General features: G+C 38.5%; 2 protein-coding genes and 1 pseudogene across 2 annotated transcripts; 1 reads left to right on the forward strand and 2 right to left on the reverse strand.

The window, feature by feature from the left end:
- Nucleotides 1-5,840: 5,840 nt before the first annotated feature.
- Nucleotides 5,841-9,193, reverse strand: LOC107812565 (protein NRT1/ PTR FAMILY 1.1-like; annotated as a pseudogene).
- A 4,047-nt stretch (nucleotides 9,194-13,240) lies between these two features.
- Nucleotides 13,241-20,047, forward strand: LOC107812594 (GCN5-related N-acetyltransferase 5, chloroplastic). Its single transcript, XM_016637744.2, has 3 exons — nucleotides 13,241-13,977; nucleotides 14,807-15,097; nucleotides 19,180-20,047. The coding sequence occupies exons 1-2, from the start codon at nucleotides 13,325-13,327 to the stop codon at nucleotides 15,069-15,071; spliced, it is 918 nt and encodes a 305-aa protein (XP_016493230.1). The 5' UTR covers nucleotides 13,241-13,324; the 3' UTR covers nucleotides 15,072-15,097; nucleotides 19,180-20,047.
- Nucleotides 16,026-19,493, reverse strand: LOC107812583 (putative serine/threonine-protein kinase PBL28). Its single transcript, XM_016637733.2, has 7 exons — nucleotides 19,355-19,493; nucleotides 19,043-19,227; nucleotides 18,701-18,899; nucleotides 18,452-18,615; nucleotides 18,247-18,351; nucleotides 16,750-16,872; nucleotides 16,026-16,656 (listed from the first exon to the last, which is right to left on the reverse strand). The coding sequence occupies exons 1-7, from the start codon at nucleotides 19,422-19,424 to the stop codon at nucleotides 16,420-16,422; spliced, it is 1,083 nt and encodes a 360-aa protein (XP_016493219.1). The 5' UTR covers nucleotides 19,425-19,493; the 3' UTR covers nucleotides 16,026-16,419.
- Nucleotides 20,048-26,230: the final 6,183 nt, after the last annotated feature.

A 26,230-nucleotide genomic window follows, 5' to 3' on the forward strand; every position in this document is an offset into this window, starting at 1 on the left:
CACCAAGTCCAAGAACGAACATACTTTATTGCTATTCGGTTGCCTCATTGCTACTTCTACTACTTTTATATGACATTTAGAAAAATACCGAAAATTAACTGAACCGTACCGATACTGAAGAGAAACCGACATAATTAGGACGATTTTAAAAAGTCTAATTTTAGTTATACATAATAAAATAATCAAAAAATTGATATGATACTAATTTTATTAAATAACTGTCTTAACCGAACCATTTACACCCCTAGTTCTAAATAACCTCACACTAAGTTTTTCTCATTTCCTTCTCTTGCATCACCATTAATCTTTGAAACTTTTGCAAGTATATCATTGCCAATTACGGATTTCACAATTCGTACGTGTCTGAACCCGACTTTCTGACCTTGTGTAGTTGTAAACTATTTTTTAATCTTCTCACTTCCTCATTAGTCCCTCTTACTTATTTTATACCTGGTAACTCACTCTATTTGGTTCAATACATTTTGTAATTTACCTGTATCATCGTCATATAATGCTACAAATAGAACCATTCAGGATGTTATCTTGATAATGGCTAGCATAGGCAAACTCAATATGAAGCAATTAATCCTCCAAAACGGTCAGTGTCTATGCTAAAAACTTGGAACATGTTTTCGAGCACTTAATTAATTTTCTCCCCTGGTCTTCTTTTATCTAGTCACTAACCGCACATATATTTATACTTGTGGTATGACAACATTTGACTTTCATAAGCCATGGGCTTCATAATCGTTTCGTGCAAGTAATGCTTGAACCTTGTTCAAGTACTATCAGTTGAAAATTCCATACACTTGGTTTACCATCAGTCGGGAGTCGCATTTTATCTCGATGACCTCGGAACCTAGTACCCGAGCTAGTTCAAGTCCTACAACTAAAGCCTCGTAGTCAGCCTCATTTTTAGTTAATGGTAATGTTCTAATGGTCAGCCTTAGGGTTTCCCCCGGAGGAGTGATTAAAACTACCCCGAGATCAGATCTTTTTACGTTGGAGGCTCCATCCCGGACTGAAATCGGCCACGAAGATGGCCAAAACTTGTGACTTAATTGCAGTCCTTGGTTTGTATTCAATGTCGAATTCGCTAACTTCGACTGACCACTTAGCCAAACGGTCTGACAACTCAGGCTTATGAAAGACATTCCTTAATGGAAAGGTTGTCAAAATGCTTATTGGATGACATTGAAAATAAGTCCTAAGTTTTTGAGAGGCAACTACGAGAGCTAAGGCCAATGTTTCAAGGTGCGGATAGCATGTCTCCTCTCCTAATAATATTTTACTAATGTAATAAACATGAAATTGTATACCTTCTTCTTCGTAGACCAAGACGACACTTACCGCTACTTTCGAGACCACAAGATAAACCAACAATTGCTCCCTTTCTCTCGGTTTTGACAACAACAGAGGGCTAGACAGGTACCTTTTTAGGTCTTTCAGTGCATGTTGGCATTCCAGAGTCCATACGAAGTTGTTCTTCTTTATTAAAAGCAGAAATAAGTGATGGCACTTTTCCGAAGACCTCTAGATCGACTTGCTTAGAGCCGCCAACCTACCGATCAACCTCTGTACTTCTTTCATGCTTGTCAGCTGGTCAGGGATATCCTCAATGTCCTTGGTTTTATTAGGGTTTACCTTCCTCTTTGAGATACCAAAAACCCCAGGAACATATACGATCTGAGATAAACAAAATAGTGAAATATGAGCAAACCCAAGATAGATTTGATTAGGATAATCAATAGTCTAAATAATGAAGTATAGAAAAAAATTAGGAACCCTACATCTCAAACAACAATCGAAATATTATCCGATCGCCTCCCAAAAATGACAAATTAGAAACCCTACATATAAAGAAAGGAGAAGAAGATTACCTTCAGAGGATAGCCGAAAAAGGAATATGAAAAGTATTATGAGGAAAAGGACAATTATGAGAATACGAATGGCCAAGTTTAGGTGTATTATAACTTACCGGAACACACTCCAAAGGTACACTTCTCTGGGTTGAGTTTCATGTTGTACTTTCTCAGTATGCCAAACGTCTCTTGGACATTATAGCAATATGTGCCAAAGTTTGTGATGAAAGAAATCTTCTCTTGCTCTTCCGGGTTCATTTTAATTTGATTATACCCAGAATAAGCATCAAGAAAACTCATTAACTCGTGCCCGACCGTAGCATCAATCATTTGATCAATATTTGGCAATGGGAAAGAGTCCTTCGAGCACGCCTTATTTAAATCCTTATAATCTACACACATCCTAAATTTGTTATTCTTTTTAGGCACTACTACTATGTTAGCTAGCCACTCCGGGTACTTTACCTCTCGAATCAAACCGATATTAAGTAATCGAGTTACCTCTTCCTTAATAAACTTGTTTCTGACCTCTGTTATCGGTCGTTTCTTCTACCTTACTAGAGGGAAGTTTGGATCTAGACCCAGTTTATTGACCGCTACCTCCAATAGAATATCTGTCATATTTGAATGCGGCCATGCAAAGCAATCAACGTTAGATTTAAGAAAATCTATGAGTTTTAACCTGAATGCAGGACTCAATCCTGTTCCTAAATAGAACTTCCTTTCCAAAAATTCTTCGAACAAAGCCATTTGTTCGAGCTCTTCTGCGGTCGACTTGGTTTCATCTATCTCCTCCGGTATCTGAAAAGACCTTGGTACTTGATATAATTCTGATGACTCCTCATTTTTATCATCTTTAATTGGGATGGAAGAAGGCACCGATTCCTGTAATTGCTATATGCTTATTTCATTGCCCTTGCTGTTGGAAACGGTTACTGCGTTCATCTCCCTTGTAGCCGGTTGATCTCCTCTGATCTGCTTGATCCCTTATGGTGTTGGAAACTTTAACAGTTAATGGTAGGTTGAAGGTACGACCTTCATTTCATGTATCTACACCTTTTCGAGGATTACATTATAGCTCATGTCGACATCTACCACTTCGAACAGGGTGGTCTTTGTTACACCTTCGGCATGTGTGGGCAGTAAAAACAATTTCTCAGGTTGTCACACTTGTTAGGTTGAAGCCAGCTAGAAGTTTTGTTTCTCAAATGATGTTCCCTGTTAACTTTGCTTGCTCCAAAACTCTCCATTGAATGATATTCGTTGAACTTCCTGTATCAACCAAAACACGCTTAATTTTGAAATCTAAAACATTGAGATAAATTACCAAAGCATCATTGTGCGGTAGAAGAAGTCCATCAACATCCTCTTCTATGAAGGTGATGTCGTCTTCTGAGACTTCTCGGATTCTCTTGCCATGAGTCACTGATATCTTTATCTTCTTTGCTAACAAAATTAGCACCCCATTAATCTCATCCCCTCCGAAGATCATGTTGATTGTCATCCGAGGTGAACTTGTTGCCGGCTTTGATGGTCCACATTGTCCCGATTTCTACCATAGTTGTTCTTGGCGCAGTCACTTAAAAACTGTGAGTCCCATGGAATTCACACCTTAGATTAGGATCTCTCGCTGGCTAGGATTCGATCGGATTGGTTTCGGAAATCGAGCTTCTTTAATATTTCTCATTGTCGACACAAATTCTTCCATGCTGATATTAAAGTTGTAATTGGATAGCCTGGGAGACGCTGAATCTCGGGACCCTGATGCCTCCTTCTCCTGCAACAATCTACTACTCCGACCACGATCTATCCTTCTATCGGAGATTAACCTGTCCGATGACTGGAATCCTTTATTACCACGCTCATCGGCTCTCTTGTAAGGTTGACAACTACTTCTAGAGGGTCTCCGATCTACATCAAACTCACTTTTGAATCTGTCCTTTGGAGGACGCTGAGGAACCAAGTTTATCATCTTCTATTCATATTTTCGACTCGTAGCGATTGTGAACATCTTCCCATGTGGTTGCCTGAAACTCGAGCAAGCTCTCCTTCAACTTCCGGGAGGCATCAAAACTCAGCAGATCTAGACCCTTTGTAAATGCCTCCACTGCCCACTCGTCTGGAACTACTGGCAACAACATCCTTTCTTTTTGGAACCGGATCATGAATTCTCACAACAACTCGGATTCTCCTTGCGAAATTTTGAGTAAATCCGCCTTTCTGGCCTAGACCTTTCTTGCTCCAGTATGAGCTTTGATGAACGAATCTGTCAGCATTTAAAAAGAATCAATAGAATGCTCGAGTAAGAGGGAATACCAAGTTAAGGCATCCTTCATAAGGGTTTCTCAAAACTGCTTCAACAAAACCGATTTAATCTCATGCTGGGCCAGGTCATTTCCCTTTACTGTCGTAGTGCAGGTTGTGATGTGCTCTTGTGGATCCGAATTCCCATCATACTTTGGAATATCGTGCATCTTAAACATCTTTGGGATCAACTCCAGTGACACACTTGGTTTAAACGGCAACTGCGTATACTTCTTTGAATCTGGACCCTTTAACACCGGCGGTGCACTTGGGATCTGATCCATCCGAGCATGAAACTCCTTTGCATTCTGATCTATTCATTTATTCATTTCTCTCATGAATCTGTTATGAAATGGTCATTTAAGTTGTTATTACTAGATCCACTATCGGTCCCTCCAGCCTCATCAAAATCGACCTCATCCCTTGGAGTGTTGTTATCGGTTCTTTGAGCCGTTTGATTTGCGTGAATGCTAGGAGGAACCGGAGCCCTTCCATTAGCATTATTGGAGGCACCCGATATTGCATGCTTCAATTCCGTCATCACACGATCTTGACTTGGGAGGTGATCCATAATCGCCTTTTGTTGTTCTCTCGAGATTTTGACTGTTTCAACAACGTGCTCATCCTCTGCATCATCTGGAGTTGGGCCCCTCACGTGTCGAGGATACTGGCCTTTGTGTATTGGGTTGCCTCATCTCTTTCGTTGCGGGTTACGCTAGTTGAATCATCACGCTGGAACTCATCTGCTCGCTCATTATATGCTCCAACATTGTACACATTGTTGACATCATTAGTTTTCATATCTGATTTTTCATTTACTAAGGAAAGAATCAAAACTTGTTCGTAACAAACGAATGAATCAAAGCAATTACACAACTATCTATGCCCCATAGTAGGCGCCAAACTGTTTACCCGTAAAACGGTATAATTAAATTTATAGCGTAATTTATAGACAAGTGAATTGATTTGACCTAAAAATATTAAATAGATAAGAATAGAAATAAGATTATCAAATAAAATTAAAGAAGATTACAAGCCTTACTAAAAACTCAGCCTTTCCGATGGCAAGAGTGAGAGCAATGTTCAAGCACTAAGACTGAGCGTGATAAGAAAGTAGATTATAACTTCTTTTTTTTGTAGAGTATTTCGTGTCTACAATGGATGTTAATTCTCCTATTTATAGCTCTATTCAGGGAGTCAAGATCCCCAAATCAAGCTACTCTTGAATGAGAATAAAACCGTCCTTGATGGATGCATAACGGTTGGCTATAAATGCATACATTCTCTGTAACGGCTGTCCATTGAATGCTATCCGATGGCAATGCTTTGGATCTTTGTTACCGGCTACTCTGTATTTGGGATTCGTTCAGCACCGATCGCATGCTTACATTCGGTGCCAGCTGTTTGCTGACTCACGTCCCACCTGTCTTTAGTTCCATGTGGCATTTCTTCATTCGCCCAACTGTCACTAACCAATTTTACCTCATACACTAAGCCTTCATTGCAAACAACAATGTACTAAACTAAGTAATCAAAAACCCATGTTCACATTTTTGTAGAGGAAAGTCATAAAATACATGAAGAAATGTAGAGGTCTAAAGACTCTAAACATATAAAAACACTTAATTGGCTAACATAGTAGTCCATTGTTCAGCAAAGCAGTTCAACACACCATCAAGATTCAGGCAAAAGCCTATGATCGCATTGTTTCCCTTCTGCCTCATGAGATAACCTATTGCTCCCATCATTTCTAGGTTCATGAAATGACCAGAAAATAGAAGAAGTTGACCACACTTATAAAAGTAAGTAGCCAGAAATAGTAATCCATGTTACAATGTACAAAAGATTCATGACCCCGGGATGAATTGGGGCTCACCAAGTCAGCTGAGAAGAAAGTGTACTGCTATCACTAAACAATATCTCCTATTGTGGAACCACCTGCATCCATTTAAAGACGCAGCGACCCCGGCAAAACACTAGTATGTATAGCTAAATACCCTCTCAATAGAATGAAAAATAATACAAACAAGATTATCATAATGTTAATGAAAGTCTTAATCAACATCAAACCTCAAGTTAGGATCAAGACAATGTTTCAATTAATTTCCCCATCTTTCATTGGGAGATGTTTAGTATCGATATACCATTGTCCACAATACCATTATTCACAATACCAGTACCACCGTACTCTCAGCACGGAGTCCGATCAGGACCCGATCAACTAGGCTATCTCATTAGAGACAACAACCATAATTTCTCTCAATGTCAATACCACCGTCTTTAACACGGAGTCCGATCACGACCCGATCGGCTAGGCTATCCATTAAGGACATCAACCATAATTACCATTTCAATTACAATTTCCAGCATAATCACCACCATATGTGGGTCATGATGTCCGTTGACGACCCGACCGGCCAGGCTGTCTTATTCGAGACATCAACCTTTTATGTCAATCATCGCATTTCATATTACTTTCACATATTATCATTTCATTGGCACTAATGGCCATAATTATAAGATCATTCTTGGCACGTTGGCCATATTTAGCATTTCATGCTCACCTTTTCACTTTCTAGCATCAACATCATCAACAACAACAACAACAATTCAAATCAAGGCATGTAGTACATAGGTGAGCAATTAAGAGTCTAAGGCACATAGAGATTCTTCACAAAATTTGGCATAATAGACTTCGTTTGAATTTAACTTGAAGTCGAACATTTCTAATGCACATCTCATACTTTTAACACATCCTCAATTTATAACATAACATAAGTAAGGCATTTGGAATACTTGTTGAAAATAAGTCTTTCAACCCAATCTTACTCGGAATAGCCAATTTTATAATAAACCACTCGGGACTTACATAATTCACATGAATATCGTGGGATCCAATTCTAAGAGAAGAGTTTAGCCAACATACCTCAATTGAGCTTCCTTGAACTCTAAAATATTCCGGAATTCTTAGCAACTTCAATCTATTGTAGAAATATAACAAATGCATATAAAATGATTACTATTAAGATTAATTAGGAAGATGATTACTATTTTTAGCTCAACAATCTTCCTACACCCTTTGATAACACATGCATATAAAATAAACAACTCTCATGCCCAAAAAGTATTTTGCTAATTACCCACTTCTAGACAAAATTCGAAATTGAGGGTTAGGGTGTAGAATCTTACCTCTAGGATTAAGACCTAGTGAGTTTCCCTTCTTAATCTTCCAAAACTTGAGCAAGAATTGAAGAACAATTATTGAAGAACACCTTCTCACTCTACGACACTCTATCTCACTCTAAGGTGTCATGAAGTTTATTTAATGAGTGTATTTAACGAAATACGGTCGGGTTTTAAAAACCAAAAAATAAAGCTTCGAGAAAGATTCTGCGATCGCATAATCAATATACAGACCGCATATCGATCGCATAATTGCTGACCAAAACGACCAAAAATCTGTCTGTGTCTGCAGTTACTATGCGGTCGCATAGTCGACTGCATAATTGCTTCGAGACTGACCCTCTCCTGCCTCACTTCGGCGGCCATTATGCGGCCCGCAGAGCTCTAAAATAGATATACAAGTCTGGAAAACAAAAATAACAATACTATCTGAAAGAAAGACAACAGTACATAAATGAAAAGAGATACCAAGGTATGCAATTAAAATGCGACTCTACCTCATCTACGCAATAAAACACAGCTACTAGTGGCTCGATCCAACACCTAGATCTGCACAATTAAGTGTAGAGTGTAGTATAAGTACAACCGACCCCATGTACTCAGAGGGTATTGTAACTAACATGTTTATGACTTTCACTTATGAGAAGATAATATTATTGTTGTGCGCTTGTGGGATTTATGAACTGATCAGGTTATTAGAGAGTATCGTTAATAATTATTGTCGGGACTAAGCTATACGAAGTCGCTCCTGAATCACCTTAACCTTTTCCAAAGCATCACACACCAAATCTCTGCCCAATAATTAGCCCCACCGGGCTCAAACCAACCAACCGGACAACGACATTGCCTCCCCATATAATGCCTCGTATGGAGCCATCTGAATGCGGTAAGAGAGAGTAGTAGAACTCTATCTGTCCAACTGCATGGGCAGCCTCAGCCACTCCGAGTGGTGCATATTGTGGCACAAACCATATAGCTGACATGTTCACCCAAGCTTTTGACCTCAAGACCTTGCTCTATTACCCTTTGTCGTCTTTTGCTTTTGTTATTGCTTACAATGTCATAGACATACAGGAGATAACTAAGCCAAACCCCATTCGGGTGACAAGACTTAGCCCTTCTCACTGTCCTGTATATTTTCATAGTAAAGGGACCAAAATGCGATCATACAAGATAAGCCAGATTGTTGAAGCAATGATCAGGAATGTAGCAAATGATGCTGCTAGTACTTTGAACTGAGGGAAGATATGTCTATCCATGGTCTTTGTTTGAAGTATGGAAAATTCAAATTGACCTATGGTCACAAAGATCATAATACCGCTGGACCACATGGGAAATATTCTGAAAAGAGCCATCAATGATTCCACTTGTTCCACAGTGCAGAGACTCCATGGATTTGTAGTTGATCCATCAGGATTCAACTCTCTTTGAGGATCTTGAATCAATCCTATGAGCAAGCTTTCTTTAGCTTTCACTTTGATATAAAGAGGAGAACCGATTAGGAACATCGATGCAGAGAAAAACATGAGGATAGCAGGAATACCAAAGCCAACTTGCCAACCACAATGATCTTGAATATAAACGATAATAGTAAGTGCAAACATAGTTGAGATCCCTGTGCTAGCATAGTACCAGTTGAAATAGCTATCAATAAGCCTTTGGTTCTCGGGGTTCTCTTTTTCTTCCAATTGATCAGCACCAAATATTATACAACAAGGTCTAATAAAACTAGCTCCAAGGGACATGAACCCAAAAGATGAAAAGAGAACAGCGATTTGGACAGTTGTTGCTCCATTACAAACTTGTTGGAATTGAGAGCAGGGTGAAGACCTGAGTTGTGGAATTGATCACGCCCAACTATGCCTTATAAAAAGGACTAAGCGGTCGTTGCAAATATAATCCGGTTTACAAATCCGGAGTCAAATCCCACAGATAATTAAGGCTTAGCTACAATTGTTCAATATTGCTAAGAAACACAAGTCCAAACAATTTTCTAGTTATAAAGATTTGATTTTTATTTCTACTAATTAACTAACAAATATTATAAAGCAGTAAAATTATCAACTAACAAGGATGAAATTGGAGACAAGCCTAAAGAGGTATAGAGTTATGATTTCCCTAATTGTCGGAATCCTTCCCGCTACGCCTTCTATAATTTTGCCTAAGTATTCCCTACCGATCTTGAGTACTTTGGGTGTCGTAGCTCTCTCTCGAGCAACTACCACAATTTACTAGATGTATTCTCTCAAACTACGCTAGCTGGCACTAATTCACTGCTCACTACGATCGCACCAAAATTTCGTTATCTCTAATCCCACCTTTAAACCCTCCGTATTGACCTGTCACATACGTTAGGAGTGATGTTGTTCAACAACTACTTAAATGCGTACTCTCTCTCTCTCTCTCGAGAAATATACATACTAAATAGGCACAGTTAATTGATGGTCATTCAATCAACAACAATAAACATGTACTTGAACAAGTAGGGGAATCCAACGGCTTAATTATATAAAAACATAATAAGAATTTATCCTACAAAAGTTTCTATCAAAACTCTAGATAACAAATTAGCTATTCATAATAGTTTGCAAAACTACAATGCTAAAATTCATAACCAATAATAAAAATAGGAAGAAGGAAGTGAAAAACTCATAGAAGAAATCTCTGCCTTGCTCCTGGTGTGTTCTTGCCTCCTTAGGTCGAAATCCCATCTTAAAAAACGTCCCATTTGGTTGAATCTACCCTAAAAACGGCTCCTCCTATGCTTGGCAGCCTTTTTCTTCTCCAAAATCATTTCCAACCCTAGAATAACTCGTTTGGGGAGTATTTATGTCAATCCCCCGGTCCAAATTCGGGTTTGGGTCTTTTAACCTGCGACTTTTAATTACCGTTCTATAGACCTCGCGAAACTTGATTTATAGCGCGGTCGACCTGGCTATAGACCTCGCGAAGCCTAGTCTATAGCGTGGTCGACTAGGCTATAGACCTCGCGAAGCCTAGTCTATAGCGCGATCAACCTGGCTATAGACCTCGCGAAGCCTAGTCTATTGTGCGGTCGACCTGGCTATAGACCTCGCAAAGCCTGGTCTATAATGCGGTCGACCTGGCTATAGACCTTACGAAGCCTGGTCTATAGCACGGTCAACCTGGCTATAGACCTCGCAAAGCCTAGTCTGTAGCACGATTTGGGTATTTGATGCTTTTGGCTCTTTTCTTGGTTTTTATCTACGTTTTATGCAACTTTCATTCGATGATTCATTCTGATGTTCCTACACATAAAACAACACAAATTAGCGTAATTGTCGCACAATAACTCACTAAACCAATAAAATATAGGGCGATTAATGTGGTAAAAGTATAACATTTTGGCCTAACATCACCACCCCACACTTAAACGTTGCTCGTCCTCGAGTCAACCACCAATTCCTAGAGCACTTTTATTTTTCTTTTAGCACATACGAAGCACACCATACCTATGATTATGGTTGATAGCAACAATTAAACTTTAGCATATGCCTTCAAACTTCCCTTTATTTTATGCCATACTTCAAAATTTTATTCAATAAAAAGACAACATGTTTATATCAATCATAACCTCACAAACCGACTCAATATCTCCTTGTCGATGTCCCTCTGGTTCTTATCTACCAACCTATTTGGATGTACTGAACCGGAGGGGGCTCTTAGTTGGTCGTCCTCGACCCTGATCTTCGATTGATATCGATTACGCACATCTGCCCAGGTCACGGCCGGATACTCGATCAGACTTTGTTTTAACTGACGTGATGCTATCAAACTCCGCTCGTTCAACCCTTGGGTGAAAGCTTGAACGGCCCAATCATCTGTGACTAGTGGCAATTCTATGCGTTCTACTTGAAATCGGGACACGAACTCCCTTAGCATTTCATTATCCCTTTGTCTTACCTTGAAAAGGTCTGATTTCCTCGTTGCGACCTTTATGGCCCCTGCGTGTGCCTTTACGAAAGAATCTGCTAACATGGCGAATAAGTCGATGGAATTTGGTGGCAGGTTGTGATACCAAATCATTGCTCCCTTCGAAAGGGTCTCTCCAAATTTTTTCAACAGCACGGATTGGATTTCATCATCTTCTAAATCGTTACCCTTTATGGCACACGTGTAAGAGGTGACGTGTTCGTTGGGGTCGGTCGTCCCATTATATTTAGGAATTTCGGGCATGCAGAATTTTTTGGGGATCGATTTTGGAGCTGCACTCGGGGGAAAAGGCTTTTGCACAAATTTTTTAGAATCCAACCCTTTCAACACTGGTGGTACTCCCGGGATCTGATCGACCCTTGAGTTATATGTTTTCACTTTTTTATCGTTTGCTTTAATCCGTTTTGTGAGTTCCTCGAGTATCTTAGCAATTTCGGGATTAGTCCCCCGATTCTTGCTCATTTGACCTTACTATAACTGGCTCCGTTCTGTGGATAATTTCTCGGGGTGGACTGGGCTCCAGTCTGCTCGGTACCTGGGTTTGACTTTGTAACTGAGCTATCGCTACCTGTTGAGCTTGCAACATTTCGAAAATCATACGCAAGCTGATTCCGTTTTCCTCAACATTATGGGTGTCTCGAGCTGCAGATCGAGTACCACCATGAATGTTATTTTCAGGTTCAGAACGTTGGTTTGCCTCAATAGCCACATGCGAATTAACGTCTAATGGTACTTCGACTCGGGCCTCAACGACATCGACAAGCGGCCTTTTGGCCCTGGGCATCAAGTTGTTGTTCTCACCTTGAAGGCCAGCTTCGTTGTCGATAGGTAAGGCCATTAATTGAAAGTTCGTTGTTGCTAATCCGAAATCAAAGACACTTTCAACAACAAGCGTGAAATGGTGTATTTTGCAGATTCGTATCAAATAACCACTGTTATCCTTAGCCCTACGGTGGGCGCCAAACTATTTACCCGAAGAACTGATAGAGCTGAATTTGTACGTAGTTCTAAGGATACGTGGTATATCTTGATACAAGTCATATAAGCGGAAATATCGAGTATTGACTGTCAAGAATGAAAATACTAACGAAGTTGAAGGGAGGGTGATTTATGAATAAGCCAGATGAAAATAATGTATAAAGCTCAAAATGATAATTTCTCAATATGGACCATATACACAGTATCTGAGTTATGGTGTTTTTAATGCCTCCATAGTTGTTGCTTTACAGAGATAATAGTCATTCCTCTTATAGCGGTGGATCCTACTTTAGATATAATTAAAAATACATAGTGGGGAACCATGATAAATCAACTTTTCCCTTTTTCTTATCGAGATTCTCTCCCTTAGTGCGGTTGTAACGGCTCTTGTCTATAGGCTCGATATTGACTCGAGCTCGATACTGAATCGAGCTCGATATTGATTCGAGCTCGATTTTGACTCGGGGCCCGGTATTGATTCGGGCTCAGCATTGGTCTGTCTTTGGCTCTCAAGCTCGATAACGTTGCTTCGCATCATGGTTCGATTTGGATTCGAGCTCGATAATGACTTCAAGCTCGGTATTGATCGGTCCCTGAAACTCAAAGCTTGGTGACCCGGCTTCGGATCTTATCCCAAAATTATGAAGACGCTCTTCGGCGCTCTTCGGTCCCATCTCGACCAGTCGTACGAAGGCCGAAATCGATTTCGACCGTATACAATTAGCATGGTGGAATCTTATGTCGTAGTAAACTTGAAGTTTACTATACAAATTATTATAGTAACATGCACAATATATATATAAATTAAATTTATTAGTAATTATTTTCAACCGTATTCTTAATACTCCTATTAGTAATTATATATATATGAGTATTAAGAATACGGTTGAAAATAATTACTAATAAATTTAATTTTAAATTCTTAATGTGACAATTATTTGAGACACTTTTTTTTAGATAATGTGATTTTTTAGTGAGAGACAGAAAACCCCCTTTACAACATCCAAACTTTCAGTTCAGCCAAGCATTTCCCTTCTACTCCCATGGCTACTGCTATTTCTTTAGCATTTTCTTTAGACCCTCAATCTCACCACAACTACCATCACCATTTTCACCATAATACCAACTTCAGTTCACATAAAGCTTCAATCTTTACACAAAAAGGTTCATTCCCTTTTCTCATCTCATCAAATTCACACACTCCCAATCTAATTATCCCACTTTCAACTTCCCAATCTTCTTCATCTTCTTCCTCAATAGAAACCCCACTTCAAACAGGTAAATTTCTCACTAACCAAGAGCTTGAAAAACTTGAATTTTTAGAGAAATATAGGTATTTTCAAGAATTGGGATCTGGGGTATTGTGGGTGCGTGTGATGAGGGAAGAAGAAATGGATGTTACTGTTTGGTTGTTGGCTGAGTCTTTTGCTGAGTCAATGTTGATGCCTAAAGGGTATGTGAAATTCTTGGCTTACTTAGTGAAGCAGTACATGATTGAGAGAAGAGCAATGATGCCTCACACTGCAACACTTCTCGGATTCTATAAAGAAAATGGAGAAGATTCAGATTTGCAATTGGCTGGAACTGTGGAAGTGTGTTTTGATAAAAGGGGTGCTAATGCTAATCCCCCCACACCTACTCCCCCCAAGAACTCTCCATACATTTGCAATATGACTGTAGACAAGTTGCTTAGGAGGTATGGTTTTAACTGTTTCTTTCTTAGTACTTATGTTTCTTGTGTTACTTCTCAACTGATATTAGGTAAATTAGACCCCTGTTGTGATCCAATTCTCTACTCCAGTCATCATATTGATGATGGAAGAAGAAATAATTAGTCAAGTTGGTTGTAAATGACAACAGGTAAGGTATAAGGCAAAATCTGACTCTGGTATGCATATTCATTTAACTAATTTGTGGTTGATTTGATAGATATGTGTATCTCTTTTTTTTTTTTTTTTTGTGTGTGTGTATCTTTATATATGTGTGCAATTAACTTGTCAAATATTGTGGTTAGAGTGTAGAAGTAATTCAAGAGACTATCTGGATCGCAAGAGATTATTCTCAGCCAGTATATTTCTCCTTCCTAAACTTTTTTTTATTTGAATATACTCCATCCGTTTCAATTTAAGTGACATAGTTTGACCCGACAAGGAGTTTAAAAAAGAAAATAAAACTATTGAAACTTGTGGTCTTAAACATGCTGTAACATTTGTGTTTGGCAATAGAAGCTTCTCATTAAAAGGTAAAATTGAAAGTTTAAAGTTTAGTTGTTTCTTAAATATAGAAATATGTCATTCATTTTTGGTACAGACTAATAAGGAAATAGTGTCACATAAACCGGAACGGAGGGAGTACTTGGCGACGTAGTTCATAAATACTTTGATGTATAACTAAGTCTAAATAAATGGAAACATACTTTTATAGGAAAAGTTGATGAATGTAAAGTTATTCTTATTGGTAGAGTAAATGGCTGCATCATGTTGGACTAGTATTGAGTTGTGTTATTGGTTATTATCATTTTGCAGAAGGGGCATAGGTTGGCATCTGTTGAAAGCAAGCGAGGAACTAATCTCTCAAATGAGTTCTTCTAGAGAGGTTTACTTGCACTGTCGAATGATTGATACTGCTCCGCTCAACATGTATAGAAAAGCAGGGTATACCATTGTTGAGACAAACAACCTATTTATCCTGTTAACATTGCAGCGACGCAAGCACTTGATGTGCAAAGTTCTTCCAGATTCAGAAAGCCCTTTTGAAGTTGATCAATCTACTTCTTCCATTGACACGTGAACATTGAAAGACAGACCAGTTCTTAGGTACATTATTTTCCAACCCTTTTTACATGAAACTTTTGCTCTTTTGGATATATCTCTAAACCATCTTTCCGCCTTGTTTGTACATGTACATACTCAAACTTGATCCACTGTTTTTTTCCTTTTTATCATCTGAACTCGAGCTGAAACTTAGATATTAAACTTTAGTATTGTATTAGTGGTGAACATTACTTCTTATTCTTCCATATTCTTAAGGAAAAATGTTTCCTTTGAACACCTGGGATAGTTGTCTTCGGCTTTCTACACATGTATTTGTATAGCGTCAGTGGTTAACTTTTCCCGGTATTATGTCAAACTTAAGAGATCTGTTTGTAGCTAAGTTGCTCCGACACGGCAGTTTAGGTGCCGCACCCGTGTCGACACGACACTAGTATAGGTGTGGGTATGGGATCCGTACCGGATTTTGTCAAATAATTTTGGGTACTTTGTCAACGACAGACGGAAAAATCCAGACGAGATACAATTTAATTCCCGAAATCAGAACCAAAACTAGGGTAAATTTGAAGAAAATAGCATACCTTATCTAGGAACTCAATCCTTTGCTTATCTAAAACTTGAGAATAAAAAAGAAATCCACACTTTACAAGCTATACGTAAGTATTCCACAAAATTTATCATAATTTAGAGATATTTTTTAATTATTTTTAGCCGGATCCTCGCACCCGTGTCCATACAAGGATTCATATCCCCGAATCTTAGAATTTACATCTCGAAGGATCCGACTTCTAGATCCGCACCCGTGTCGGACACCCGCACCCGTGTCCGAGCAACTTAGGTTTGTAGAAGCAAAACCACCATGCAAACGCTTAGTTTTAGTCCTCTGATGTGTGAGGATGAAACATGACAATGTTGTCACAACTACATATTTAACAGTAAACTTAAATAGTCTTCTGATGAAATTCAGTTCATGTGACCCGAAATCCACACCATTGATTCTATTATTTGGGAAAGAAATGCGTACATAATCAGATCTTTGCACTAATGTGTTTGAGCAGAGGTGAGCCGCTCAGAAAAATAATAAGACATAAACAAGAATACTGCCGTCCTGATCTTTAATACCTCCTTGTTTTACTTAGAGTCGCCCTTTCTATCTATTAAATTATTAAGAAAACTTGTGATCTTATGGTTGAATTCGGATGTTCCTTTTATTACTTTGACAGCTTACAGTATCCTACCATACCCATTACTCTTTCCAATGTACATTTGAAACTTTTAGCTGATATCGTAACTTCTGAATTGGAACAATCGATCTTGGTGCATATTGCGATTATAATTTGCTTCATCCATGTCAATCTCAGAAGGTTTCAGATCATTCTGAATGTATGCATAGGCATACTTAGCCCTTTCATATTCGTGTGGAGGATCAGCTGCAGTTCTTTGACGCAGTCTACCATTGAGGGCCTTTCACTACTGTCGGCTCGCACAGAACGAGAGGCTAGATTAGCAAACATGGTTACGGACTCCATAGTGTATGAGCTCCTGTTAATCTCAGGGTCGATCACCTTGCGTAGCTTCTTCTTATCATTCAATATATGCCTGACCTGCGATATCCTCATAGCAGTTAATGTCCTATACTGAAAAAATTTGGAATCAATTTTCATTTTTGCTGCTATGATAATAGTTTTGGTCCTTACCTGTAGTACTAAATTCTGATCATTTGGTCCTAGGGTGAGGTCAACGGCCCTGCGTCCGGTCAAAAGCTCCAGCATAACAACACCAAATGCGTAAACATCACTTTGTAAAGTGAGTTTTCCAGTCTGTCCGAAAATAATATTAGCAAGGTTTTTCTGGAAGATAGGTTAATGAGGAATAAAAAATATTTCCTCAGGATAAACCCAATGTTTACATGTCAAGAGCAAGGATGAAGTATGAGGTTTCTTTACATGCAATCACATGTTTGGAACAGAATCGAAGTAAAACTAGTCGTAGTTCCTTCTAGCAGGTAGAGTGTGATACTATTACTTGTTTTCTAATATTGATTAGAAAGAAGAAGAAAAGAGACTGACAGTAGAGGAAGGCAGCTAATTGCCTAATTATTATCCGAACTGATATTTGTTATCAGCATCTTTTGAAAAAGTTCATCGCTCTTAAGTGACTAAGTGGGAAGAGAGTGGGTTAAGTAGCTCCAACTCTGTAAAGCTAGTCAAATAATTTGATTAATTCAATTCATTACCTCCTGTTACTGTTTGTTTAGTTTCTTGATTTGAGGGCGAACATTGTCTAAGAATGTCTCCACTATCCTAAGGTTTTGTTTAGTGGAGGGAAAACATGCTTAATAGTTGATACATCAATATCAGCTTGTTGAATGTTGAGCAACTTAGAGAAAAGCATTTGCGTTCACTTCAAATAAGATCATAGCATTCAAGTTGGATTTGCTCAAGTTCGATGAAGCTTAATCTGTGTTGCGTTTCTGTTGGCATTGTAATGGAACATAATCTTTTAAAGTAATCCTGATGGATTGAGTTTTGATAAATGTGAAATTAGCTAAATTTACAAACTATAAGGTAGGAAGGTTTCAGTTTGGTTGAAGATCTATTCTGAACCTGAGACTGCTTTTTCTCTTTATGTAGCAGTGTCAAACTGTGGAGCATTATAGTTATTAAAAAAACAACATAACCATACAATAAATTTCATCCCTGAATAATGAACAGAATGTTCAGACAACTATTAACATGCCATATTTAATTCTGAGAGAAAGGAAGCTAGAAGAACAAAGAGCATTACAAATGTTTAGAGGGAAGACGAATTGTATATGAGATTTCTTTTGTAGTTTTTCCGCTACTAAACTTATTCTCCTATACTCCCTTTTTACTAGTGTTTTTTATGTGCTTAGAAGAAATATCATTAGTCAACAGCCACTACCTATGAATTCCGTTTCAGATTTTTAATTCTTTGCTCGTTTTGTAGTTTGCTCCTCGCTTTCTGCATAGTAATATATTGGGTATTTCTTCTGGTGTTTCTTACTTTCTAGAACTATCTCAATTTATGGCTTCTTGTCTTGTTTCCAATTTCTCTTTTCCTTTGCTTACTTCCTTAGGTTTGTTGTAACGAAGAAAATGAATTCTAAATAACAATATAATATCCATTTCTATTGAAACTTCAAACCTAGATTTGATATGCAAGCGACTCACCAGTGTGTATTCAGGGTCAAAATAGCCAAAAGTACCAAGTACCCTAGAAGTCACACATGTTTCCTGGCCTTCCGGCATCAACTTTGCAAGACCAAAATCTGATATCTGCGCAGCAGATGAGTATTCATTATCCCTAAGTTATATGAAGTGATCCCCTCCCATCAGAAGTCAGAACTAAATTGACATGGATGAAGTATTCACGTACCTTTGCTTCATAATTAGTGTTCAAAAGAATGTTGGTGGATTTGAAGTCCCTATGTATTATAGGAATCCCAACAGCTGAACTTGAATGGAGATATGCAAGTCCTCTTGCTGCCCCAATTGCTACCTTTAGCCTTAAGGGCCAATCCATCTTCACTTCTCCAATTCCTGCAGTTTAGTTGAAAGTTGAACATAGTTAAGCATCTAAAGGTTAGTCTTTGGATGAAGGGAAACTTCACGCTTAGAAACCAACCATTTAAATGATCTTGAAGATTTCCCTTGTGCATATACTCATAAACTAGAAATCTGTGTTTCCCATCTGCACAATAGCCTATTAGTTGTACCAGATGGGGATGATCCAGTCTGCTCAAAATATCGACTTCCACACGAAACTCACGCTCTCCTTCTGCCTCTTTGAATGAAGGTAGATCCATTTTCTTGATTGCCACAATCTTCCAATTGGCAAAAGAATCAGATTTTATATTAGTTAGTCTAATTTATCAAGTTTCTAGTGTTACACAAAATGAGACATAGGAAACAGCAGAAAGTAAACCACCGATGTGAAATTCTTTCTCCCTTAACTTGTTTGCCTTACCTCTCCAGACCGCAGTGTGCCCTTATAAACTCGACCGAATCCTCCTTTCCCAAGTAGATTGTCATCACTGAAAGAATTTGTTGCCTCCTCCATTTCTTTGAGTGTGAAAACTGATGATCCGTGGTGTCTTTTTGCAGGTGGATTCTGGTCTTCAATTTTCCAACACTCCACAGATTTATATATCCCTGAAAATAAGCATATCTCATATTTTACAACATGCAGAAGCTATGTACAATATTGCACAGGCTATTATAATAGCATGAGAAACATTTTCTGGAATATGAAGGAGGAGGATTCAAGGCTGAAACATACAAGGATTCAGCTGATCCTCGGACCTGCTTCTTCGTCGCTTGTTCCACGCCGCCACCAAACCAAAAGGCATGATAACTGTACTTTCAATAGATTCAGATGCTATCTTGTGGGTCAGAATGATGTATTATTACATTTGATAAAGCAGTCAGCATGAATGGAAAAGAATACAAAATTCTATGCCATAGAGAAATTCATGAACAAAAGCAAAACAAACTTGGACACTACAGAATAATTAGGCAATGAAACAGAAAACTAGCTGAAGAGGAGAAAGAAGAAGAAGAATGAGAAAATAGATATAAAGTATAGGAAGTAGGAAATAGAGATGTATGAGAATCCTGCTGGAGTATGTATAAAGCAAATGAGAGGTTAGCTTATGACAAATACTTGACACTCTAAGCACTGTTATCACCCAACAACCTAAGCTTCTCACTTGAAGGGTAAGAAAAAGCAAGAGATGGGAAAAAAAGTGGTATTAGTTGCTTACCTTCAAATGAGAAGTGGGTTGGGGGGTATGCTTGAAAAGGAAAGAGAAGCTGCAATTTAACATAACATTCTCTTTTTTATTTATCATTTTTCTATGCATTGCAAATGGTTCTTGTTGGTTGGTCATTTTCTTAGATTTCTATAATCTTTCCCCTCCAAACTCTTGTTTCATTATTTCATTGATGTAAACACTTCAATTTTGACTGTTCGTGAATTCATACTTTTTGCTGTTGGTATTCTTTTTCATTCTTATTTTTACTACTGGTAAAAAAAATTGCTGCTTGACCATGGTTTACTACTGACTTGTTGCTGTATTTTTCATTCTTTAGCGTTGGTCTTACTGTAGATTTTTCATTCTTATAGTGTTGGTGATTTTGTATTTTCATTATCCATTTCTCCAATCCAAAGTATATTCACTTATTCTCTAGGATCAAGAAATGTTAGTAATATTTATTGACTATATCATGAAATATTAGTAACATGAAAAGTTGGCAACTTTGGAATGTTGTCTTTTAAATTTTAAATTTTTATGCACCTTTAAAGGATAAGGTTATCTAAGGGGTAAACCACAAATCAATATATTTTAAAATTCTAACTCGCATTATTTTTTTCAAAACGATGCATACAATCAACTCAGTCTTTCTCATCATAATTGCAAAGGGTTGTATGCTTCTAGTTCTTTTATTTCCGTAATCAAGTAGCTTAAAATTTAATGATCAAAAGTTTGGACAAATAAGTGTGACACAAGGAGAATCAACTTGTGCCATCATCATAGCAGAAAGTTGTGTAATAACTGATATCTTATTAGTTTAGGGCCAAAACCCCCAATATCTCGTTTGTTGCCTTGTCGGTCTGCCATCTGTTTGTTAAAGGGTAACTTAAGAGAACTTTTTGTGGTTGTGATCTTGAAAATGAGAAACTATATCAAAGATTTTCTTTAAGCTAAATGCATAATCTTCAAGAAACTTAGAAAGGTGAATCTTCCGGTGCACTAAAGAAGTGGGACATATCTTTTGTGCTCTTCTTGCATGGGTCAAAATCTATCCCTAGAATACTTAAGTCAAAATAGTATTGGTAAAACATTCTCAGGCCGTCACTTGTCGAAGTGATCTAAGAAACGGTGAAGTCTGTGGTCGAAGAGTCGGCAAGGGCTGAAGCCAAGGAGTCATCAAGAATCAAGGTCGGGTTCGAATACCCTTGATAGAGTCATAACGGATAGTTTCAAGATAGGACATTAAAGAGAATATTCTAGTGAATATTCTCTGCGCTTGTACTTTTAGGGATTTTAGGAACATGTTCCCTATAAATAGAAAGAGACACAATGATAGGGGACATGTGATATTCATTTGTAAAATACACTTTGACTTTTAAAGAGAGAAACGGATCTTATTGCAAGCATACAAACACAACCTTTTCACTAAGATTCTTGTCTACACTTTTTCACTGGATCCTAGAATAACTCAGATATTCAAAGGCTTATCATCACTCATCATTGTCAGAAAGAACATTCACTAATTTCATCCTTTTTTGGGTGATTCATTCGTTCTATTTACATAAGTGTCATTTATTGCTATTCATCACTATTTAATGTTATATTACACCCTTTGACTTCTTAAATATTGATCGTGTGTTGCCGTTGCTATTGAAGTATATTTACATATTATTTATTGCACTTCTGAGAATTTCATCTTTGGGATATTATTGTTAACTAAGATTAACCCACATTTGTATAAGTTTAATTAGTTGAACCAAGATCTATATTTTTTGGTTAAAAAAATTGGCGCCGTCTGTGAGGATTTCTTAGTTAAATTTTTTAGTTTCCTCTAGATCCACAACTAATGCTGGCCACTAACCTCACAAACCCCGAGATCTCCTTTCTTTGTACATACAAACACCTACATGGCAGGTAACCAAGGAGAAAGGACAAAAATAACAAGTGATTTCCCTAGCAACCTCATGAACGCTATCAACGAGAGATGCGAAATAGTAGGCGAGGACGTGATGCCCAAGGCTTCCCTAGGCGCGAGAGGCCGCCTCCCCTCCACTGCCGCATAAAAAAAACCCAATGAAAAAGGGGCATCCACATCCGCAGAAGAAAGGACGCCCCTAGTTGTGAAAAAACTCCTTGAAGCATGGCTGACCAACACGCTAGTGAGCGTCCTCAACAAGCCTGCTCCAAGCATGACTACAGAAACCGCAAGAGCTTGCATGATACAACAAACAGACGAGTAGTGCAACCGACCAAACCTTCCGATGACAGGTATAACTCATAATATTACTAATAGTGCAGGTGACAACGCCCTCGCTGTTGTTCTAAAGATGATGGAAGAAATGGAGAATGAAAACAAATCACTCTGATACCACATTAAAGAACACCAAGAACGAGTCGACAAGATACCGGGCGCTCCTAAGCTGTTGCCAAAAAGGGACGCCGGCAGGTTCGTAGAGCAGCCGCACAACAGCAACGCAGCCCCGCATGCCATACCAAAGACCTTCAGAATACTGCCCTACCTAAGGATATACAACGGAACGAACGATCCTAAGGATCGTGTGACCCATTACGTCACCGCCGTGAAAGGCAACGACCTCGCCAAGGAACAAATGTCCTCTATTTTGCTGAAGAAGTTTGGCGAAATCCTTACGGGAGGGGCGTTAACATGGTATTCACAGCTACCAGCCCGCTCAATAGAAACTTTCGATAAAATGGCCGATAAGTTCATAATTGCCCATGCCGGAGCCAAGAAGGCCGAGGCAAGAGTAAATGACATATTCGCTATCAAGTAGTCCTTGGGAGAGGGAATAAGGGATTTCCTCGCCCGATTCAACAGAGTAAGGATGACTCTGTCAGACAAGAAGTCGTAAACATGTTGTGGAAGCGATACCTCAAAGAGCTGTTAGGAGACAAGGGGAGAAACAACTTCGCTAGAGGATGTGAACACCAAGGCCCGCCAAAGCCGCCATCACCAGCTTGTACTATCAACATGATCATCGACGACGACGCCTCTATCAACGGTGTGATGTTCAGTACCACTCACAAGCTCAAGCGGTCTATCACCCGTGACGGTACGACGGACTCGAGAAAAATGTTTTCCATTTGGTGGCCTGACTTGTAACGTTCCCTCTTGAAAGAGTGCTCCAACAGTTATTTGATTGGCCATGATCATTTCTCACAAGCGGTTAAGCAAAGGTGTGAGACCGGTTCTGCAATTGTTATTTTTTTTTTCTTTTTCAAGGTAGTCGACTAATTTGAGTTCTAGTCGACTGGACTTTTCATGAATAGAATTTAAAAGATAAATTGCAGAAAGTAAATGACACAGTATATTTTTATACTGGTTCGGATTCAGAGTGAATCCTACGTCCAGTCTCCTTGGGTTGCAAGGGTGATCTCTTTCAAGTATGAAGTGGCTTAGTACAGATGAGTTGATGTTGTTATACACCAACAACTTATGTCACTCGTTCTTCTCTCTATAATTGATACAATGTCGAGATTGAAGTTGTCTTTCTCTCTCTCTCTCTCTCTCTCTCTCTCTCTCTCTCTCTCTCTCTTCTCTTATTTGTTACATAAGGAATCTAAAGCAGACTACAATGTTTTGTTTGAAGTAGAACAAAGAGATTGAAGTTGGTTTGATCAAGGTATATCATTCCAAAGCTAGTGCAGTAGGTATTTATACTTCTCGAGGCCTTCAAGTCTTGTACATCTTTATGAGAGATTGCGAATCCAAGGGAGTTATATTCAGACGGATTCGTAGATTGATTCTTTCCGAGATTGATTCGTCTGCTGACTTGTCTTGACTAGTGGGCTTGAGTGATTGTTTTCCTTAAATGAGAGAGTATTCCCGTTGACAAATCCCTTGATTGATACCTTCGATTAACGTCATTATGTGGGAGAATCTTTAGCGGATGATTTCGTGCCCGTAATCTCATTTGATTTAGATCCTTCCTATAATATCTATTTTAATTGATTTTTATATCTTCTTTGATTGATTTGTCCGCTTCTCTTTCCTTTTTCATTGGATTCATTTCCTCCATTCTATTGCTCAGAATATTTTCCTTCACATAGGGAGTAATTGGTTATTTTGCATCATTGAAATTTACTAAGATCTAACAATCTCCCCATTTTTGATGATGACAAAATAATAATGAAAATACTTTCCTATTGATCAGCCCCCTTGAGTGTGTTGTAGTCAACTCTAATTTAATCCGCGTTTCTTGGTAGATGTTTCTAGTCGACTCCCCCTCAGTTGGATACCATATGATGTACCTGCAAGTTGAAAACAAAGCACACAACACAGAACATAGAAGTAGGAAATACATAGAACCACAGGCCTTAAGCTTGCTTACTGTTTCTCCCCCTTTGTCATCAACAAAAACAAAATAAAAGCAGGGAAATAAAAAGTATTTGTCCTAAGAGTACACCCCATGACTAAAACATCAGTCGCAAAAACAAAGCAAAAAGAAAATTGTCTTAAACAACCAAACATCAACGACACAGAAAGTAGGTAAGGGTGTTGCAAACTGCCTCCTTGAGGCGATCAAAGCTAGCATTCAATGTGACAGAGACCCCATCAATTCTGTCGTGCATTTCTTTGAAGGCCCTTACTGCTTTTTCTGCAGTCTTGAGAATCTGCATTCAAATCTTGGACACGTCGAACTCTGTCTCCTTTGCCATTCCATGGATATCTTCAATCTAGCTTTGCATAGAGGTTAAGGAGTTCTTGATGACAGACAGTGTTTCATTGACGGAGACAAGCTTTTCTGAGAGGTCCGAATCACTTGTACTGGGGGTGAGACATAGGAGCTTTTGCCTTGGAATCGGAGGGGATATTCTTGGTTTTACCTTCTTATTTCTTGACCCAGGCACCCTTTATAGAAATATAACCCATGCTAGCAAATCCCCTTGAATTGTAAGACTTGGTGGCAGTGATGTAGGGAAGGTCATCAAGGGATATGTAGTTGGCTTCTAGCATATGGGTGATAACCATACCATAAGGAAGACTTGTGGGATCATCGACACTTTCTATCATGAAATTGATGACCCATAAGGACAACTTGACCTTGTGCTTGGTTAGAAGGCAGTAAACTAAGAAGGTATCACGCCGGGAGAAGGTAGAGAATGATCCTATTCTTGGAAGAAGAGTGGTTGCTACAATATGTGCTAAGACACGAGTTTCAAAACAAATATCATTGGGTCCTAGTTGACTAGGGAGAGAGTGAGAGGGTGATTCAGCTATACACATTTTAGCTTGATCAAAAGAGATTTCAAAATCCTCAAGCCATGTATTCTTAAAGAGCATAGAAAAACCAGAACATCTATATTGAAAAATAGTATCAAACAGAGTACAGTCCAGAACAATGCGTTTTCCAAGAACCAAGATTTCTAATTTAGCAGGTTTACTAGAGCGAAGATTGGCATAGAATATTCTAACAAGGGGTTCATATACCTTTAGAGGAGGCAAGGAGAGAAAATTTTTCCAACCCTGGAAGTCAAAGAGTTCCTTCACTTTGCAGTTGAGGCTGTCCATGACATTTAAGTCGACAAATCTTACATGAGCGACAGACTTGTCTTTGAAAGCAATGAAGGCATCCTTGTTTGGAGTATCCCAGAAATTTATCATACTCAAGAGAATTGGAGAGATCAGTTTTGGGCTTTTGGGGAGTAAAGGTTTCAGGAAGGTCTTCCATGGGTCATTTTCCTACGGCTTTCTCGTTGAGACTGCGAGCATCATCTGAGAGTTCTTGAGAGGAGGAAAAATTCTTGGAGTGGTCTGATCCTAGATTGTCTGGTTCAAGAGGTTGAGAAGAGGGTTTTGCCCTAGAGCGAGTACTTTTGCGGGTGAAAGTAGAGGGATTTTTGGAGTGCTTTGCCATGGTAGGGTTTGGAATATGGTATTGGAGATACAAATAATATGATAGAGACAGAAGAAGCTTTGAACTTAAAACAGGTGATAAACGGCGGTTGAGTACAAACGAAAAGGCGTCAGAGATTTGACGCAATGATTGACCGGTCTTTGAAAGGGCGTGAAAAGTTGTGAAAAAGGAAAAGCAATAGACGCACAATTAATGCATTTTACACACTTAAGGAAATAATTTAACTAAGATACAGTAACAATTTAAAAATACCACAAAGGCCCTAAAGTTATGAGTTTATGGAAATAATGTCAAGAGAGTCTCGTAATGCACAAAATCTGTCTTCTAGTAAGGGTTTTGTAAAAATGTCTGTTAATTGATCATTGGAACTTACAAATAGTAATTCCATGTTGCCTTTAAGAACATGATCTTTAATAAAATGGTGCTTAATGTCTATATGCGTAGCTCTAGAATGATGCATAGGATTCTTTGATAGACAAATAACACTAGAATTATCACAGAATATTTGAACAGACTTAAAAAATA

The sequence above is a fragment of the Nicotiana tabacum genome, chromosome 24 (assembly GCF_000715075.1).
Source record: "Nicotiana tabacum cultivar K326 chromosome 24, ASM71507v2, whole genome shotgun sequence".
Lineage (NCBI taxonomy): Eukaryota > Viridiplantae > Streptophyta > Magnoliopsida > Solanales > Solanaceae > Nicotiana > Nicotiana tabacum.

Excerpts from the sequence above, each read along its gene's own strand:
- LOC107812583 (XM_016637733.2), bottom strand. The coding sequence starts at position 19,424 with ATGCCTTTTGGTTTGGTGGCGGCGTGGAACAAGCGACGAAGAAGCAGG. Across the intron at positions 18,900-19,042 it reads GCACACTGCGGTCTGGAGAG|ATTGTGGCAATCAAGAAAAT; the intron begins GTAAGGCAAACA and ends GCCAATTGGAAG. Across the intron at positions 16,657-16,749 it reads ATCAGAATTTAGTACTACAG|GTCAGGCATATATTGAATGA; the intron begins GTAAGGACCAAA and ends AGGATATCGCAG.
- LOC107812594 (XM_016637744.2), top strand. The coding sequence starts at position 13,325 with ATGGCTACTGCTATTTCTTTAGCATTTTCTTTAGACCCTCAATCTCAC. Across the intron at positions 13,978-14,806 it reads GTAGACAAGTTGCTTAGGAG|AAGGGGCATAGGTTGGCATC; the intron begins GTATGGTTTTAA and ends ATCATTTTGCAG.